Source organism: Coffea arabica, chromosome 3c (assembly GCF_036785885.1).
Source record: "Coffea arabica cultivar ET-39 chromosome 3c, Coffea Arabica ET-39 HiFi, whole genome shotgun sequence".
Taxonomy (NCBI): Eukaryota; Viridiplantae; Streptophyta; class Magnoliopsida; order Gentianales; family Rubiaceae; genus Coffea; species Coffea arabica.
The window spans coordinates 33,706,765-33,726,545 of NC_092314.1; the positions used below are offsets into that span (position 1 = coordinate 33,706,765).

General features: G+C 36.5%; 1 protein-coding gene across 4 annotated transcripts; it reads left to right on the plus strand.

Annotated features, from left to right (window-relative positions):
* Nucleotides 1–747: 747 nt before the first annotated feature.
* Nucleotides 748–7,395, plus strand: LOC113734947 (F-box protein SKIP16-like). 4 transcript variants are annotated; one of them, XM_027261731.2, is made up of 5 exons: nucleotides 768–1,135; nucleotides 3,676–4,398; nucleotides 4,573–4,791; nucleotides 5,184–5,290; nucleotides 6,877–7,395. In XM_027261731.2, exons 2-5 carry the CDS (start codon nucleotides 4,186–4,188, stop codon nucleotides 6,896–6,898), a joined length of 561 nt encoding a protein of 186 aa, XP_027117532.2. In that variant the 5' UTR covers nucleotides 768–1,135; nucleotides 3,676–4,185; the 3' UTR covers nucleotides 6,899–7,395. The 4 variants fall into 3 exon arrangements, 2 of the variants coding, with proteins under 2 accessions (XP_027117531.2, XP_027117532.2); XM_027261730.2 differs by having other exon boundaries at nucleotides 748–1,135; nucleotides 7,111–7,395; XR_011841679.1 differs by having other exon boundaries at nucleotides 7,111–7,395.
* The last annotated feature ends 12,386 nt before the right edge of the window (nucleotides 7,396–19,781 follow it).

A 19,781-nucleotide genomic window follows, 5' to 3' on the forward strand; every position in this document is an offset into this window, starting at 1 on the left:
TTTCATTTTTTGCTTTTTTCTATATTTTTGTTAGGATTCAATATGTGTAGTATGTGTTTTATGCATGAGAGATAGAGAGGCAACTCTTGACAGTCTAATGTTTGCTAGAGTCGATGGTCCCTAGTTTTCGATAGGCTATTGGTGAATGGAAACAGCGCAATAGCACTTCTTTGATTCGTTTGAAGTAGAATAGTAGGTTTTTCGTCTAATTTACAATAATTGACTTTTTAAAGAGTTTTTTTTAAGTTTAAAAAAATTGCTTTTAAGTGCTGACACGTGACCGCACGTGCCATTATGCTATTAGAAGTTGGAAGAAATTGGTTAATTGTCCAATTTTGCATAAAATTGTATAACTTGGGGATTACATTTGCTTTATTAAATAGATAGGGAATTTGTTCCACGCATGTGATACATTAGGACCAAAACTAATTCTCCATTGTAGAGAAAATGTCTACTGACATTAATTTGGATCCCTTCAATTTTTTAAATACTATAAAAATTTTTAAAAAGTACTCTAAAATATATTTTAATTTTTAAAAAATAATCTAAAACTTTTTAATATTTTAAAAAATATTTTAAAATTCTACTACTCTTAAATATTTTAAATTTTTTTTTAAAAATATCTTAAAAAATACTCTAAAAATATTATTACAATAAAATTTTTCAAAAATATCCTAAAAAGACTAATCCGATCGGAGTAGCTCCAGCAGTCGGTCCAAGCCAAAGCTTGTTTCCGTAAGTTTGGATGCCCACCCCTCAAATTCACTAGTCACTCGACTAACTACTGACACTCGTCTACTTCCGAGTTCACCGGAAGTAGTTCACCGAGTCATAATTCATTTCACAGAGAAGAGAAATGCAAATTCTCCTCATTGAATTGGATTAGTATAACTTATCTGGAAAAAGGAAAAGGAGCAAAAATAAAATGGCCACGTTGGAAAGCGTTGGGGGATTAGCGATGCACGTAATCCTCTCCAAACTTGCACCAAACGACGCCGCATCAGTGGCTTGCGTGAGCCGACGGTTTCGGACATGGGCTTCCGACGACGATTCCCTTTGGTCCAAATTTTGTTCCGATGACTTTCAGCTCAATTCGCCACTTGACCCCGTCGGCAACCCCACTGCTACCTTCAAGGTCCAAATTTTTGTTCATCTTATGCATTTTTTGGATCTATGTAATCATTTGGAGATTTAGTGATTTTGTTGGAAATTGGGTTGAATTTTGATGAAGAAAAAATTAGTGAAAAGGGCAAAAATTTCGGCCATTATGCGTATGTGAATTTGTGAAGATTTAGGTAATGATGTGGAAAATTTTTTTTCCGTGGGGATGTGAATTGAATGTTGATGAAGGAAAAATTAGTGACAAGGGCAAATTTTCAGCTTTTATGCATTTTTCTGTATGCGAATATGTGAAAATTTAGTAAGGAGAACTTGTGTGCGTGTGTGTGTGTGTTTTTTTCCTTTGTGGAAATTGTGTTGAATTTTGATGAAGGAAAAATTAGTGAAAAGGGTAAAATTTTCAGCTTGTATGCATCTTGCGAAAGTGTGAAAATTAGTTAATGATGAGAAAAAAAAATTTTTGGTGGAAAATTGGGTTGAATTTTGATAAAGGAAAAACTTAATGAAAAGTGCAAAAAAATTCAGCTTTTATGCAATTTTATATATGCGAATGTATGAAAATTTATGTAATGATGTGGAAATATATACACACACACACATATATAGGTTGGAAATTGGGTTGATTTTGGTGAAGAAAATTAGTGAAAAGGGAAAATTTTTAGCTGTTTGTTTTAATTGAGAATATTATTGGAACTCCCATGTCTGTCAATAAAATTCCTCTAATTGGACAAAAACTATCCCCATTTTTTTTGTATTCATGGGAACTTCCTTGCTGTTAAATTGTAATTAAAGTGAAATTAAGGGGCTATTTTTTATATTTTTACATGTCTAAAATCAAGACGATTGAAATTAACAAACATGAGGGTGCTGATAACAATTCTTCTGTTTATAAATGTCTTATGTATTGGCTCTTGTGTAAAATGCACACTATTTTGTGTTAGCATAAGACCAAAGTTGGTTTTTATGTTGGTATCTGTGTAATTGTGTTTAGTTGTATATATAGAGTTCAAGGTATTAATAAGAGATTCCTATGGCCTTCTAACTTGTAAGAATTTGTTAGTGTTAATTGTATGGCAGCCATGGCTATGGAAGCTTTTCTTTAGAAGCAGATCTAATTATGTGTGAGTTCACTTGGTTTGTTCCATCTGGGTTATATTTTACTTTCTTAAGGGGGTTTAGAGGAGTTGTGGAAATTGTCCATGAGCCATGGACGAAATTGGTTGGAGCTTCATTTCACGGTTTTGGAACTGAAAATTATCATCCATGTATGTATCTAGAAGAATTTTTGTCTGTTTTGTATTCATTTAGCTCCCAGATTGGTATTTAATGTTTGGAGCTTTATTTGTTTATGTTTTGTTTGTTTTCCATTGTTTTAGTCATAGTTTCTTTGAGGGATGTTTCTGGATAAGCAAGGTGATGGAATTCTACCCTAGCGAACACCCTGTCCAGATTTTTTATGATGACATACCATGTAGATCTTTTATTAGGAATGTTTAATCTGCACAAAAAAAGGAGAAAATGCAGCAATTATTTATGTGACATGAAGAAGAGGTGCTTTCTATCTTATTGCTTTGCATTAGCTGAAGAAAGTTGGCAGACCATGAGCTCATCTCACCATTTATAAGTTGCACAATAAGCGAATTAAACTATCTCTGTTTCATGGGACTAATGTGAAAGCGTTAAAAATTTGTTGTCAGTTATACGTGGGATGATTGCAACTGTTTAATCACTTCAAAAGAGGTAGGAAAAACTAGGAATGTTTAATCTGCAAAAAGATGGAGAAAATGTAGCAATTATCTACGTAAATTGAAGAAGACGAATTTTCTACCCCATTGATTTGGATTAACTGAAAATAAGGTTGGCACACTCATGAAGTCATCTCACCGCATACACTTGAAGATATGCTTGTGACATTGCACGCTAAGCCAATCAATCTGTCTTTGTTTCATGTGAGTAATGTTATAGCATTTTAAATTGATAGTCAGTTCTTTTGGAATGATTGCAACTATTTAGTTTCTTTTAAAGAAGAAGGAAGAGAGAACTTAAAGATGTCATTTCACCATACTTCTTTGGCTACTAATAAGGCCAGTGTTGTACCACTGTCAAAATAACAAGAAGTTATGCACTTTTCTAAAAGAAATAGAAAATTATTTTCTCTTGATTCCTTTTGAAGACCTTATACTTGCTTATGCATGTGCCTTTGGGCTTCAAATAAGATCATTACTCTCTCATTAGCTGTTTTTTTTAATAGGAGAACTCATTCTGTATACTCTTTCTCTCTCGCCTTTTTGTGTGTCACTTTCATTTGCATGCATGATAAGGTATCTTGAGTACTCCAGGAATTGTTCCCTTCAGAACTAAAAATTTTAATTTGTCAATTTGATTTATTGGCATGAGTAGAAACTATAGCACTTGTTATTTGACTTGAAGTAAGCATCTCATATGCCGTGTAGGCTGTCTGAAAGTTATGGGGATTCTGTTGGTGTTATTTATGACCAATGTAATCTTTTCTTATGTAGGCTAGAGCTATATGTTTACACTTTATTTTATCCACAGGAAGCTTATGGAACATGGCGTGATGCTTTTCATATGTATCCATGGCCCCTGGTGATGCGGGTTAAAAGATGTTGGGACAGACTTAAAAACTGGTTTGCTGCAAATTTCCCAGAAATATTGGCTACCTTACGTAGAGGTGCATCAGAGGAGGAAATAAATGCTTTGGAGATGAGTTTGAAAGTAAAACTGCCTCTTCCTACCAGGGTTCTTTATCGTTTCTGTGATGGCCAAGACTTAAATGCTGATAATTTAACTGGTCGTGTGCCTCAGAGTTTGTTGGGTCTTATTGGAGGCTACTCATTTTATGACCACCAGGTCAATGTGTTTCTGTTGCCATTGGAACAGATAGTTGAGGAAACAAAGGATTATATACAACAGCTATTATTAAACGGCAGACCCAAATATATTGTTGTTGCAGCTTCTTGCACTTACAGGGAGAAGACTTTCTTCCTAAACTGTTGAAGTGGCCAACTTCATGTGGGTACACGGAATCTCTTAACAGATGGGGAAATGATTCCTTGTGTACCAGGATCATTGATAAGTTTACTAAATGACAGAAAAGGTAGTCAGGTGCAAGATGCTCTTTTATTGTGGCTGGAAGAACATTGCCGACGCTTGGAAAGTGGCATTATTAAAGTACGTCAAGATGATGAACTCAGAGGCATCAACCTTTTTCCAGAATTACCTCCTCTTTGTTGCACTGCTATAACAAATGGTGTAAAGGTATTTTATTTCCCCATCTATTGGTGGTTTGGCTCTTGTCATAAAGATTGTATAAACTGATGTATGTCTTGAGATGTCCCTAGTTTTTTCTCTAAATCTGGTGTTATTTCTTTGACTGCTATTTTTGCTGGTAGCTTTGCTCCGTATAGCTGAAAATTCTGATGTTTTCTTAAGGTTCGAGCTTCTGCTGTATTTGTGCCCGAGGGCAGTAACCTTGAGGATGAAGATGAAAAATATTTGTTTGCTTATACTGTCCGTATGTCTCTTTCACCTGAGGGATGCATCATCAGTGGTATGAACTTTGGCTCTTGCCAACTCTATTGGAGACACTGGGTCATCCGTATTGGTGATGCTGTTGTAGACAATGTAAATGGTGAAGCTGTTATTGGAAAGGTGAAAATTTTATTCTTCCTGGTTCTCATGATATTCACCAGTTGTTACTTGCTGTTATCAATGATTCTAGACACCTGATTTTAGAAAAGCTAATTTATTCTGTTCTGAATTGGTTTTCAAATTCTTTCATCATTTTTAAGGGTAAAAAAGCTGAAAATCAGAAGCAGTAAGAGAGGTGCTTTTGGCTTCTGATTCTGCTTTTGAACATCTGAAGCATTTGAGAACAAGCCTTTAGTTTTGACTTTTCCCAGTGATGGAAAGGTTTTAACGTTTATGCTTAGTTTTTACTCCCATCATGTTGGGCACAGTTATGCTTAAGTTGGTGGTTTAACCAGGCAAATGCAGGTGAAAGGTTTGCTCTGAGATTTATTGTTTATGCTTCTTTCCTACAGTTTCCGCTTCTACGTCCAGGAGAGGAAGAATTCATTTACGAGAGCTGCACATTTTTATCAAGTTTGCCAGGTTCTATTGAAGGCTGTTTCACCTTTGTTCCCGGAAGGTAAACCAAGTTGACTGTCGGTAGTATGAATGTTTAGATTTTCACTTCATTAATCTATTTGTTCTACTTCTGTATATATGTGATTCCACTGACAAAAAGACACAGATTGAGCAATAATATCTCTCGTTAGGATTAATAATATTAGATACTACGACATATGATGCAGCACCAAAGCGGTTGGTATGCCAACATTTGTAGATTGACTTTGTGTAAGGCTTACATCTCATGCATACATGACAGAGAAGTGAAGGAACTAAGATCACCAAGAACCAAAACAGAAAATGCGAAGAGAAACCACGGAAGATTTAAGATTAGGAACAAGAATGAATAAGGAGTTCTAGGAATCACTGATGGGAACCTTTAGGCATCACACTGAGTGCTACATTGTACCACAACCCCAAGAAGACATCAAGTCTGTTGGAATTTGAGTGTGGTAAGAAAATCTGTCTTCTGTCAGTGAAGAAGTAAAATAACAACTGACTCTGAACCAAAGTTTACCTCAATTTGAATTTGACAAGAGGAGCTGGACTCCTTTTTTAGTCCTGACACTGATTCCAAATCACAGACGATTCCTCATTCGACTTTATGTCTGAATGCTAAAAGCTGCTAAATTTGGAGTTGCTGAAATGCCCATATTTACTAAAGGATTCAGAAAAAACCTTAATCCCATAGTATAGACTCCCAACTTAAGAAACCCTGAAATTCACCTATCTATTTACCGAATAGGCTATTTAACATCCCAGGAGTGCAAAGCAAATGCTTGAATGCATTTTTAAAAATCTTTGATTTTCGGTTTTTTTGAGGTGTGTGCTAACTGCATGAGCAGAGTAGTTGCTCTTTCTTTTTGCATCATTTTTTGCAACTTGGGGGAAGTATGTATCTCAACTATCAACTACACATTTTCATATTTTGAAGAATTGTTCTCTTAGGTGTGCTTAACTGGCTTCAAGTTTATTTGTTATTTGGTCAATGACCTCTATCACTCTGGTTCCTAATTATTTTTAATGTACTTATTTATGGTTCTGAAGCTATTCTTATTAACAGCATATGTTCTGCTTTAAATTCAGGTGAAAAGGGGAAAAAGAAAAAACGAATGAAGTAGAATTTACTAGTAATGCAGAACTTTTTTCCTTTTACATTCAGGGCTGGTTAATGGGAAGTTGCAAAATAGATAGATCCTGTCTGTAAGTTACGCAAGGGAAAGTTGTTAAATTTTGCCAATTGATGCATTCTGGTGCATCAAAACTATGCAATTTCCAAGTAACTGAAAGACTAATAGTTATTGTGTTTCCATGAGATTTTTTATTTCGACAAGTCACTGTAGGGCGATATTTTGTATCTAAACCTGTCATTTGGATGGCAGACCTTTCTTCCGCCTTTTGTACGGTCTAGTGTTTTTTAGTTAATGATATCAGTATTTAAGATGGAAGCTAAAAAAGAATTTATATAGGTCAGGTATCTGAAAAAGCTATCTGGGACCAGATTTTGTTATAGTTTCTTCAGGTCTCTTGATGTCGTCATTGCATCGAACCAAGTCTCTTGACTGGTAGAAAAAACTATTTCATTTCTTTTGGCTGGTTGGGCAGGGGACATTGCAGCTTTCAATGAAATATGTGGAACTTTGAAGTTACCGTGGCTTCATGTGTTCAACTTTGCTGTATCTTTCCTTTGGCTTTGATGTTTGTTTGACTCGCAGCAGACTGAAATGTTGTTGCATTGGGGATTGATGCCGTTATGATGGTTCAATGTTTGGATGTTGCTTGACTTCTCAATAATTACTCTTTTTATTTGTTATATTTTTTCTTCCTCGTGTCCTGCAGATTGACAGATCCAAGTAGTAGCCCTTTTGAAGCACAGGTAGCAAGGTTCCCATTGCTGCTGCCAGACTATATTTTCTGATGGAACTGCTTCTAGTTTCATCTTGAAAATTGTTGTACTGGTTTCATGTATTTGCTTTTTCCAGGTGGTGTTTTTGTATTTAATATGCCTTGTAAAAAATTGCTAGTTGCTGCTGCTTGGGATTTTGTGTATGTAGAGGTATATATGGTCCCTCAACTGAGTAATTACTATATGCGCTTAGTTCAAGATTATACCTTTTGAACTTATCAACTGTGTTAATGGGTGTGAACTTTGTACATTATTCTAACAATGATGTTCTGGAGATTAACACAAAATTGAGCAGGTTAGAATGTCAGTAGTGTCATTAATGGCGTTCGAGGTAAAATCTCAATTGGTTTGATTTTTTTTTTAGTACAATTTTTTTTCTTGAACCAGTGGCAGTTAAGAATTCTCGTTGCCCTTTATAAAATGTAAATGAGTTCGCCTTTTATTGAGGAATTATATAATGAAAAGTGTTCTAAATTTGTTAAGTGAAGAACTATAATATGCATTTGACCTTCTTTATTAATTTTCAGCACTATGAGTATAGGAGGACTAATTAGCCTAAATATTGCTAAGCAATGAATTGCTTTTCTATTTCCTCAAAAATAAAACACAGGGTTTTCACCAGACATCACAAAAAAAAGGGAAAAAAAAAAAGAAAACTCATAATGAGAAATAAGATTGCCTCAAAAATTTGATCTAGCAAACAAAGGCCTTTTGTGTGCATATTTGCAAAAAGCATCTTTCCTGTGTTTGATATTCCATCATGGTTAAAAAGTTTTTAAATGCGTTTCTATCCTTCAAATTTATATAAAAGGAGAAAAATCTACTTTTGGTTTTTTAAAAGGGCCAAATGCACAAAACAGCCTTTTCATTTCATTCAAGTTGAATGTTGTCAACTTATTTAACTCAACAGGCAATTGTTTATTTTAATAGTAGGAAATCAAACAGAAGCCAATTTATTCACAAATTCAAAAAAAATACATATGATTAATATTTATGAGAAATTTCCCAGAGTTAACCATATATCTGGAGTGATTAACAAACTACAAACAATTTTGGAGAAGTTATAATACAAAATTCAATTCAGTGATAAGATAAAAACCGCCCCTAAAAAAATTCATTAATTCATTTTCTTTTCAGCTACTTCTACAAAAAACATGTGCGACCATTAAATTGCAATACTTCGATCAACCCACAACTGATCAACCTATGATTTGAACAAACTCATATAACTAGCCTTTTCTACTCTCCTATTTTTTAAAACTCTTTGCTAGATTGGAATTAATGGTAAGAGTATTTATATGGCCCATATGACCACACACAATATTATTAAGATAATCTCTCATTAATTAGAGAAATAAATAGCTATATAAATATATATGGATAGTTAGTTACAAAATTTTGAAATGAATAGATAATTGAAGGAAATAAGGAGATTTATGTCAGACGTATTTAGACTCTTTTATGACCATTTAATAATAGGTTGAGTCTATCTGCAACTCTAGTTCCATGATGAAAAGCTGTCCTAATTTTTATATATAAAGGCTTGTGGTCCCTCTCTCTATCCTAAGTCATTTGCTAGTTTACCTGTCACTTACCCAAATATAATAGAAAGACGGAGAGGAAAGATCAAGTAACACTGATTGATCGTGTGTTGGAGCATTTGTTAACTAACATCTGTTAAGTAATACCAATTGATCCTGTATTGGAGTATTTTTCAATTCATTGTGTTGAGATGGTCATCGAATATTTTGGATGGACTAACAATTGAGTACTTGATGTTACTAGATTAAGATACCCCCTAATTTTATTACCTATAATTTACAAGTTTAAACCAAGGATCCTACCCTTTATGTTTAACATGTGGTATCCGAGTAAAGATTAAAGTTTATTATTTGTAAATCATCAATTATGTTAGTAATTCTTGATTGAGCTTACATTATCCTTGACAAACCTATAGAGAAAACAACCTACCATAAATCTAGTTGTTTGTTTATGCCTTGCATGCTGATCCAGTCATGGGCTTGAGGACCTATTCTTTTTTCTTTCGCCCTAACATTGTGCATACTGGGACTATTAGAATTTGGATTTTTTTTCGCTTTGAGCATCCGGTATCTCCGCTATTAGTGAAACTAACTTAGATTCAATTCAGGGAGCGTTCACAGAATCCGACTCTTACTCAAGGGTGAAGGTCTGGTCCAGAATTTTTTAAGGCACCACATGCATGAATCAAACTTGCACCTCCAGTTGGTATTAGAGAATTTGGATATTTACTTGTGAACTAATAATGAAAAAAAAAAAAACTCCCAGAACTATATGTCCGAGTTTAGCCAATTATACTTGCAGTTCCGGGCCTTCCGGCGCATGCTAATTTCAAGTCCTTAATAGTAGGCTGGTTCGGTATTACTTCACTGATTATAATTAAATGTCGTAAAAGGAATTTACGTGGTTGATTCACTGGGTTGCACAATCTGTATGCTCAAGTTACGTAATTTGATGAGGAGCAGTTCTTCCTTTTCGCTTTCTCTTTTGTCATTGCCATGTCGCTTAAACTCCACACTTCAACTCATACCAAATACGGCCTACAGGTCGTCCCTGTGGTTGCAGATTGAGGGTAGCCCACTTCAAATCATCATAAGCAACCGCAGCAGCCGGATGTCCTGGCTTTTGCTCTATAAAACTTCCTTCTTTTTTTTTTTTTTTGGGTGGTAAATGATTGACATTAATTTGTGCATGATCTAGAGTGGATTTGACGAAGGCGCAGGATGGAGCACAATAATGCCAGTGTCCTCCTTATTCAACGTTGTAAATTATCACAATTGACCAAAATTAATCACGAGTAGCAAATCCAGAACTTAATGATGGAATGGTATTGTGCAATGGTATATTTTAACCATATAAACGGTTATGAAACCCATAATGGTTGTTTCAGTTTGTTATTGAATAATTATAAAAAGATGCCGTATAAGTCTCGAATGGCTACTCACTTTCGGTTTTGTTGATTCACTCGTTTGTTTTATGAATCAAGATGCATTAAATAAAAAAGAATTATTGACAGTTATCAGTATTGCGCTCCGTACTTGAGACGTAATACTGCCGTATCCTGTGGCTAATATACAAGGCACAAAGCAATAAAGTCGCGTTACTTTAAAGTCTATCAAATATGAACGATAAATCCACAAGAAGAGTCAATATTTATTCTTCACAACCAAAAGAAAATATAAATTTAAATTCCAAGGATCCATCCTGAAACAACATATAAATCTATAATGAACGTAGGCGTATGAAACTAGAGTCTCAATGATCAACTCTAGGTTCTTCTTCTTCCATATCAATCATAATCTAGCCACACACAACCCTTGCCATTCCCCTTATAATTGTTATAATCTCTACAAAATGATAATAAGTGGGGTGAGCGACAGCTTGTTCAATAAATAGTAAATGTTTTTTTTTTTTATTGATTTGAGCATGTTAATATATATGATACAGTTCATACATAATAGATCAAAGGTAATACACATAATTCTTTTCACGTTGAAACTCAAAGCACAAGTTACCCAATATCGCTGAATATCCAGTTTTAAACTTGACCAGTTAATACTAATAGGTTCCCAAAGAGTTACCAACTATTCATAATTGGCACGATTTGGTAGATATTAGAGTTACCAACTGCTCATGGTTGCCACGGTTCGATAGATAATAATGTCACTAAGTATTCCTGGCTGACAGTTTAATAAATGCCACAGTGACCAACTACTTCCGGTTGGCACAGTTTAATGGATATCATGGTTACTAATTACTCTCGTTTGGCACAGTTTGAACTTGTTCTGTCAAAGGGTACAAAATCCATGAACTCAAACAAATGTCATGTCACAATTTCCATCAACACTAATGTAAATCAATAGCAAAGGAAATATTATAACACATACTTAAGCCACTTTAAAAATATATATATGTATAGTTTTCATAGCCTTATGAGTTCAACAACAATATTTTAAAAGATAAAAAGTATATGTACCTCGATGCAAAAGTATAGTCATGAGCTAATTCAAGTAATCCAAGTAAAGGTCACATTCCTCACCTTGACATACCAATAAAATACTCCATAACAACACTAAGGGCCCTAACCTACCCGTAACCAATCATTTTCACACTAAAGTGAAACATAAATATAAGGGAAAAATGCACCTTTCATCCTCAAAGTTTGGACTGTTGACCAATTTCATCCTCAAAGTTTCACCAAAACACATTTCATCCTTAAAGTTATGTAATTTTGTCCAATTAAGGACAAATGACGGGAAATAGAGAAATTGGCGTTAGACCCAACTGAAAACCCAACAAAAAATGGGTTAAACCGAATGGAGCCTTTTTTTAACGGAACAAAAATTATTGCAACGGATGAAAACCAACATTCTTCTCCTTCTTCCCTCTGCATTTCAACCCGAATATTTTTTACCCAATCTCTGGATTTCTTAGGCGCTTGCAAATGCCAAATCCAGTTTTAGGGCTCATTTACTTGGTAGAGGATGATTTCCACCACATCCCCATCCCCAACACCCACCTTGGTTTCTTCCTCCTCCACCTCCCCATCCCCAACCTTCTCCTTCACCCCCTCCACCACCACTACCTCCTCCTCCTCCATTACCGCCGCCGCTGCCACCACTACCACCACTCCCACTTCCCCAACCATGGCCTCCACCATTTCAGCCACCACCGCCTCCTCCTCCACCCCCACCCCCACCACCACCACTGTCAGCACCTCCGCCACCACTACCTCTCCTTCTACCGCATGTATGTTTCCTCTCCTTTTCCTCCTTCCACTACCACTTCCACCGCCTTCAATTCCACATCCACTGCCACCGCCACCATCGCCGCCGCCACCCCCTCCTTCTCCTCCACTACCTCCATAGTGCGCAACCTGATTGCCATTTACTTCCACAACTTGCTTACCTGAAACTCCCCAAGCTCACAAAAAAAAAGACTCGAACTTTACACTGAAAACTGCCAGCATAGAGGAGTAGTAAGCCTCAACTGCGTCTGATTCAACCAATTGAACTTCCCCTATGGCTTCTTCCACAGCCTCCAACTTCTTGGGTACTCAAATCTTCCTCTCACCTCCGACCCCAAAAACAACTAAATCTTTGCCCAGAAAATTTCTAGTTCCCCAATCAATCCTTGGAGGGAAAAATCCAATAGTATTTCACAATCCTTGAAGGATATTCCATCAAAAGCCACACTAGCTGCTCTACTATTTTCCTCAATCAACCCACGAGCTTTAGCCGTGGATAACACTGCTGTCGCGCCCCATTTTTTGATAAATAAATAAAATGGTTTGAGAAAGATGTTTTTGATTCAATTTTGATTGGAAAATGATTTTTGTGAGTTGAAAAAGATATGGGTCTAATATGGGACTTGAAAAAGCGACGATTTGACCCAAAAAATAGTTTTTAAAAGGGTTTTTGAATGAGAAATTGGAGTCGCCACTTGGTAATGATTAAGGTGTACCAAGTCACCTAAAAAATAAATTTTTAAAGACAAAGTAGTAAAACCCTTTTAAAAACGACTCCTAGTCTACGTAAGCCAAAGAAAAAGGTTCGGGAGTCACGTTTGACAAAGGGGAAGGCAAGGATAGAATCCAAGGCACCCCTTTGACCTAGCCAAGACTAGTTGCGCGACTTAACCTTACCTTTCCTAATTTTCTACCCAAGGTATGTATTGCATTTTGGATTATGCCTATATGAATGCAAAAACGAAAAAAATGCAATCCTAAATTCTACGATGTCTCTCGTGAGGTTTTTGGTCCCAAACCACATGAATTGTGGCGGCCAATAAAGGGAAACCTCATAGAGGTCGATTGATGCAAATGGTGACTCAAGTGCAAGTGTGCCAGTGTATAAAAAGTTTCATGTATGAAATGGTGTAAAAACAAAGTGTTTGTGTGCGCATGTGTAAAGAAAGTTCACGTGTGAATTTGGAAAAAATCAAAGTTTTAGTGTGTGCAAATGAATGAAGATAGGATTATAAATATATATGTGAAATTTGAATTCTACTTGTGGAGTAAGATGAGTAAAACATAGTGAAAAATATGGATTGAGAAATGTGGAAAAAAAGGTGATTAAAAGAGCATGGAAGTGAGAAAAAATGAAAGTATGTCCCTAAGGGAATGCAACAAATTGGGTATGGGGATGACGCCTAATTTTCGACTTTTATTTTCCCTCGGATTAGAAGGTAAAACTAGCGTGCTAAGGCTATCGAGTAGCCACACTCGCTCGTTTCCCTTATCAAGAGGGGATTTTCACGCAAATGAGCCCTAACTAGCATGAGATGCAAGTCCTAAAGTGAAGGGGAAGGGGTTTGAGGAACATACCAAATGATAAACTAAGGAAAAATGCGTGATATGTGGTGATCATGCACTTAATGAAAAAGGGAAAAAAGAACCTATTGGGTCTAGCATTGGACTAGCCCATTCTATGAATTCCGACTAGCGTTGGACTAGTGGAAACGATAAAAGAAGCCACAACTAGCGTTGGACTAGTGTGGTGACGTACATTCATCCATTCTATTCATCTATACTACAAAAAGCGAGTAGACATGCAAATCACCTAAATCATGTAGCACTTATCACGCTCGACTAGATGCAAGATCCTAATAAAGCATTTAACATATAACACATAGGCATGCAACCATTACATTTGCTAACTAAAACAAAAGGGAAAGGGAAAATGGACCAAATTACTTGCTACGCCCTATCTATTACAAGCCAAGAGGTGTACACATACCCCATTAATAAAAATCAAAAGTAAATGAAATAAATGAAAGGAAATGTAAAGAAAGCAAAGTAGGCATGCAATTCACTTAGCACATTGGATCACATAGGAGAGACAAAAAATAAAAGAAATTATACCTCCCCCTTTTGTGGTGCTAATAAAGTGGACAAGGCCTAAAATGGGCTAAAGTCACCAAGGAACTGGACAATTTGGCTAAAACCATCCAAAGCAACGGATTAATGCACCAATGTAATGATAAAATGTAAATAAAGCAAATTGAATCCATCAAAACATTGAATCATTCTTCAATTGCAACGTAAAAGATCAAAAGAATGCATAATTTCCAAGCAAAAGTGAGGCTTAATTGAAAGGAAAAAAGGAAGTTTGAGGGGTCAATTTGTGGTTGATTTTTCAATTACTTGGGCCACAGTGGAACAAATGGAGACTTGGGGGGTGAGGATGCAATTTTCTGGAATTATTTTCATGCAAAATGCATGCAAACGTACGAAAGCATTCTCTGCATCAAACAAACCAAGTGATTATCATGCCAATTCATTCAACAGCTTCCATGATTTCTCAACAAAATTCGGCAAGCAAGATCCATACAAAGCTTTCAACCAACTTCAATTAACAAACATGGCTAAACACCTCTGAAAAATATAATTCATGGCAGCACTTCATGCTAATGACAACTAGAAACAGTGGCTGCGACAACAAATCGGAACCTGCTGCATTTTCACTGTTCTCAGGTTTCGGACCTGAGTATGCAGCTTGACTCGAAGGTTTTTAGACCAAAATCATAGTTTGAAGCTGAACAACAAGACAAATCACTCCAACATCCCAAACAAGCAGCAAAAGACAATCTTTTTATGAAGTTTTCATGCAAATGTTTCAATCAAAGTTTCTGTAACTGAAGATATGCGCCTACCACGGAATTTCTGAAATCAGGATTCAATTAGCTTCTTATGGGTTAGAAACTGCAGAAATATTCTATTATTCACCCCAAGAAACTCCAGAAACGTTCTAACACACAGCAAACAGACCCAAAAGAACAAAAAAAAACCAAACTAGAACCTCCGCTAACCCAAAAACCAGCTTCGTTAACATCGCTGCAATAGATTGGCCTTGTTGCAGCTGATACTACATCGCAAATTGCTACTTTAAGATGCAGGCAGGCATAGACATGGCATTATCATCACACAGCAAGCAAAAGCAAAAGAAGTCCCAAAGGAGCAAACAATCCACACCAGAAATTTAGTTACCAAGGAAAATGCAGTTTTTGTCTAATCGTTGTAACAAACCAGAAGCTTCAAGCTTGTTGCTTGTTTCATCAGATTTTCGTGCACAAATCCCAGCCAAAACAGAGCTTGAAACCAAACAACCAGCTTACCAAATACCCTTCTCACTCTTCAACAAAAAGTCTTTGGGTTTAGGCACCAAGAAAAATCAGAATAAAACAAACAAAGCTGGAAATTTCCTGCGGCTTCACAAATCAACCAAAACAGATTCATACGAAGTAATTTAAACCACCCCCTTTTATTCATCAACCATACTCAAAACAACTACTGCTAGCTCTACCCCAGAACCGAACTACCTACTTCCAACAGATCCAACGATGCAACTAGATAGGAAGGAAAAAAAAACGCAGCACAGCTACAAAGAAAGAAACTTGCGACAATTTTCTAGCCATGGTTCTCTACCCTTGCTGTGTTCATCAGATGTATCTCCCATCTGAACACAGCCCGACACCCCAATCCATCAACATCCGAACATAAAAACCAACAAAAGAAAGAAGATCAACCAACAACGAAGCATTAACACAAACAAGCTCGAATCTTTTTCCATTTCCAGAAATTTTATGCATCAGATTCGGATGACATGCATTTTCTTAACTGAGTTATGTCAAGATTCAAGTTCAAAACATACAAAATCTAAACAAACCAACCCATGAAATCGATATATACTGATGTAAAAAGCCAAGAACGAATCCACGATAAACCAAGCAATCAACAAGCAGCCCACGGAAAGAAAAAAAAAAAAACGCAGTAGCAATGATTTCCAAAATTTTTTGATCCAAATGCCACACTTATTTGACTAGAAAGGGCTGAGAACATCACCTTACTCACGGACAAAACGTGAGACCACCCAGGAAGATAACTCAAATGGAGCCGCCGGATTGCTGAAATTGCGTCAATAGCTTTGAGTTTGCGGTGAGGACAGTGATGATCAGATTTCAACTTCCTTTTCTTCTCGTTGTTTTCCCTTTGGCCAGACAAAATCCTTACTTCAAATCCTCCTCATCTGTCGTTTTTCTCGTCTTCACTGCCACCCGAGACTCACTCTCTAATTCCTCTTCCCTCAGTTTCAGTTTTTCTTTCTTTTGCCGTCAATTTCACCCTCTCCCTTGTTTTGTTTTCTCAGCTGACAGATGATTCCCCAGCTTTTTTGTTTTCCCTCGTCGAAATCCTCTCTTGCTCCCCCGACTCCCTCTTGCGGCTGATGTCTTCTTTTTCTATTTATCCTACCTCCCAAACTCCTAAACCCTTGCTTGTAAGGTGAGGATGAGGGGCAAGGACAGGCCCTCTTATCCAGCCCTCCAAAGGGCAAGCCTGGCCATCCTTTGCACGCTGCAAAAAATTGCAGCGTGCATGCTGCGACAAATTTTTTTTTTTTTTTTTTTTTTTTTTACAAAAACAACTAATTAACAAATGCAGAAAAACATAAATGTTATTTAAATGCAGAAAAACAAAAGTGCAGAAATGCTAATTAAGATAAAACGAAATGTTATTTTTCTTTCTTTCTTTTTCTTTTTTTTTCCTTTTTAAAGTAGCCTAACAAAACGATAATAAAATTAAGTAAAAACAATCTAACAATCTAATAAAATAAACTAGAAAATAAACAGCAAAAATGGCAATTTTGATTTTTCTTTTTATTCATTTTTTATTTTTTCATTTTTCCAATCCAACTAAAGCCTATTTTTGAATTTTTCCTCTTTTTCCTTTTTTTTTTCTCTTTTCTCATTTTTATGATTTTTCATTTTCATTTTCTTTCAAGAAAACATTGAATAAAAACAAAATGACTAAAATGATTTTTCTTTTCTTTCTAAAACTCTATAAACTTAAAAACTAAAAAACTAAAAAACTAAAAACTAAAATCTAAAACTTAAAAGTGATTAAAACCTGAAATGACAAAATAAAAATGAATAGACAAACTAAAAGGGCAAAATGAATAAAACTAAAATAAAATAACAACTAAAAATGCAAAACACTCAACAATGAACTAAATGCAAGCGGTCTAAAATAAAAATCATGAAGTAGAAGCCACATACAAATTATTCACAATTTGGTGTCTACAGTTTGCCCCTTTTTGTCTGAGTTTTGAAAAAACTTGAGACAAAGAAGTGGACACCAAATACTTACCTGTGTTATTGGGCTGCAAAAGATTCCAATGAACAAGAATTCTAATACGGGACTGACCCGAACATGAAAAATAAGACGGGACTGACCCGAACAGGAGTTTAAACGGGACTGACCCGAACAGGAATTTAAACGGGGCTGACCCGAACAGAAATTTAAACGGGACTGACCCGAACAGAATTTAAAAGGGACTGACCCGAACAGAAATTTAAACGGGACTGACCCGAACAGAATTTTAAACGGGACTGACCCGAACAGGAATTTAAACGGGACTGACCCGAACAAGAGTTTAAACGGGACTGACCCGAACAGAAATTTAAACGGGACTGACCCGAACAGAATTTTAAACGGGACTGACCCGAACAGGAATTTAAACGGGACTGACCCGAACAAGAGTTTAAACGGGATTGGCCCGAACAGAATTTAAACGGGACTGACCCGAACAAGAGCTTAAACGGGACTGACCCGAACAGGAATTTAAACGGGACTGACCCGAACAGGAATTTAAACGGGACTGACCCGAACAAGAGTTTAAACGGGACTGACCCGAACAGGAATTTAAACGGGACTGACCCGAACAGGAATTTAAACGGGACTGACCCGATCAGGAATTTAAACGGGACTGACCCGAACAGAATTTAAACAGGACTGACCCGAACAAGAGTTTAAACGGGACTGACCCGAACAGAATTTAAACAGGACTGACCCGAACAAGAGTTTAAACGGGACTGACCCGAACAGGAATTTAAACGGGACTGACCCGAACAGAATTTAAACGGGACTGACCCGAACAAAAATTTAAACGGGACTGACCCGAACAGAATTTTAACGGGACTGACCCGAACAGGAATTTAAACGGGATTCACTGGGGAAGTTTGAGACAATGAATTGAATTTTACCTGAGAGTAGTTCAAATTTTTGTACCTAGAGAGAGATTGGATCTCTGTAGTTGAAGCGATGGCTGATGTTGGTCCTTAAAACCCAACTTTGCAAATAACATTGCTTTAGGTTTGAAAAAGAGAATGATCGCTGTCATTTGTGAACGCATTGTTCCTGCAAGAAAAGAATAAATAATAATGGATTTGCCACCATTATTTGATCCGGTTTGCCTTGAGAATCGTGTAAACATGAGTCTTGTACTATTTTTGCCTCTGTTCCGCGGCATCCGTCTTGGTCGAACTTGTGACTTTGCAAATTCTAAGACTGATAAAATACGGATTGACCACGTCACCCAATCCAGGTGGTAGCTTTGTTGCATGTTACTCCCTGTATCTGATGATTGAATCCCCTATTTTTGCTCAAACCTTTGGGTTTATCACTCATTTGAATTCAATGGTAAAAGAATGATGCGTGAAAATTTGTCATATAACGATCAATGTATATGCAAGATTATTTCCTATGTCGGGCAAAGATGAGCATGCGAAAGAATGTAGACAATCATAAGCAGTCATACACAAATAATTGAAAACAACCAAAAGATTCATAAAGATACATTTTGCAAAAGAATATTTGTAAAGAACAATACAAATTTAGCCAACGAATATCATATTCGAGACTTCGGATATTTTCTCCTCGGAATCCGATATTGGCAGAAGTATCACAAATATGAGGAAGCCCCTAAATGAACCAGGTCACCAGCTGTTCCTTCTCGCGCTCGTCCGTTGCGAAAAACCCTCCTTGGCGCCCTTTCGGGTTTTCACCAAGGTTGCCCCTACCCTTTTTGTTTTTGCTTTTCCTTTTCCTTTTTGTCTTTTCTTTTTGTTTTTGTTTTTCTTTTTGGCTTTTTTTTTTTTTTTTTTGACAAGGCGCCCTTTCGGGTTTTCACCTAAAGAATAAAGACACATCTCGACCATGATCGACTCAGAAATATGAGTTAAAGGTTTCAGGCATCAGTAAAATGCACTTCCCTTGTAGATTAGGCGAAGGCATTGCGGACATCACTTGCCAGTTGATTATCAAATTTTGCTAATAGAAATGCAACACATGACAGAAGCCAGGACTTTGGGCTTTGTAATGAGGTCAGGTGGGGTATTTTTCCAGAAAGGTTAAGGCTTGAAAGCAAATTCGATGCCAGGGGTAAAATAAACTGAGATTGCTCTATTCTGAAATCATTTCCGATTTTGAACGAAACCGGGGAAAATTTTGCCCCAGTTTGATCGGATTTTCACTCTTTGCATTTTCTTCATTGCATTTCCCTCACTTTTGCATTTTTCTTTGAAAACTAAATTTGCCCCAGTGTAAGGGTTCTTTCTTCTCTTTTTTTTTCCGAAATAAATTTGCCCCAGTGTGGGGTTTGCAATTCTCAAGGGTTATCAAACGAAAATTTTGTCAATTCTGATGGCTCAAAGGGGACAAGTAGGGATAAAATATTTTAAGTGTAAAAGAAGATGGCCTGACTTGCATTTCGCCATTTGCATGAATTTC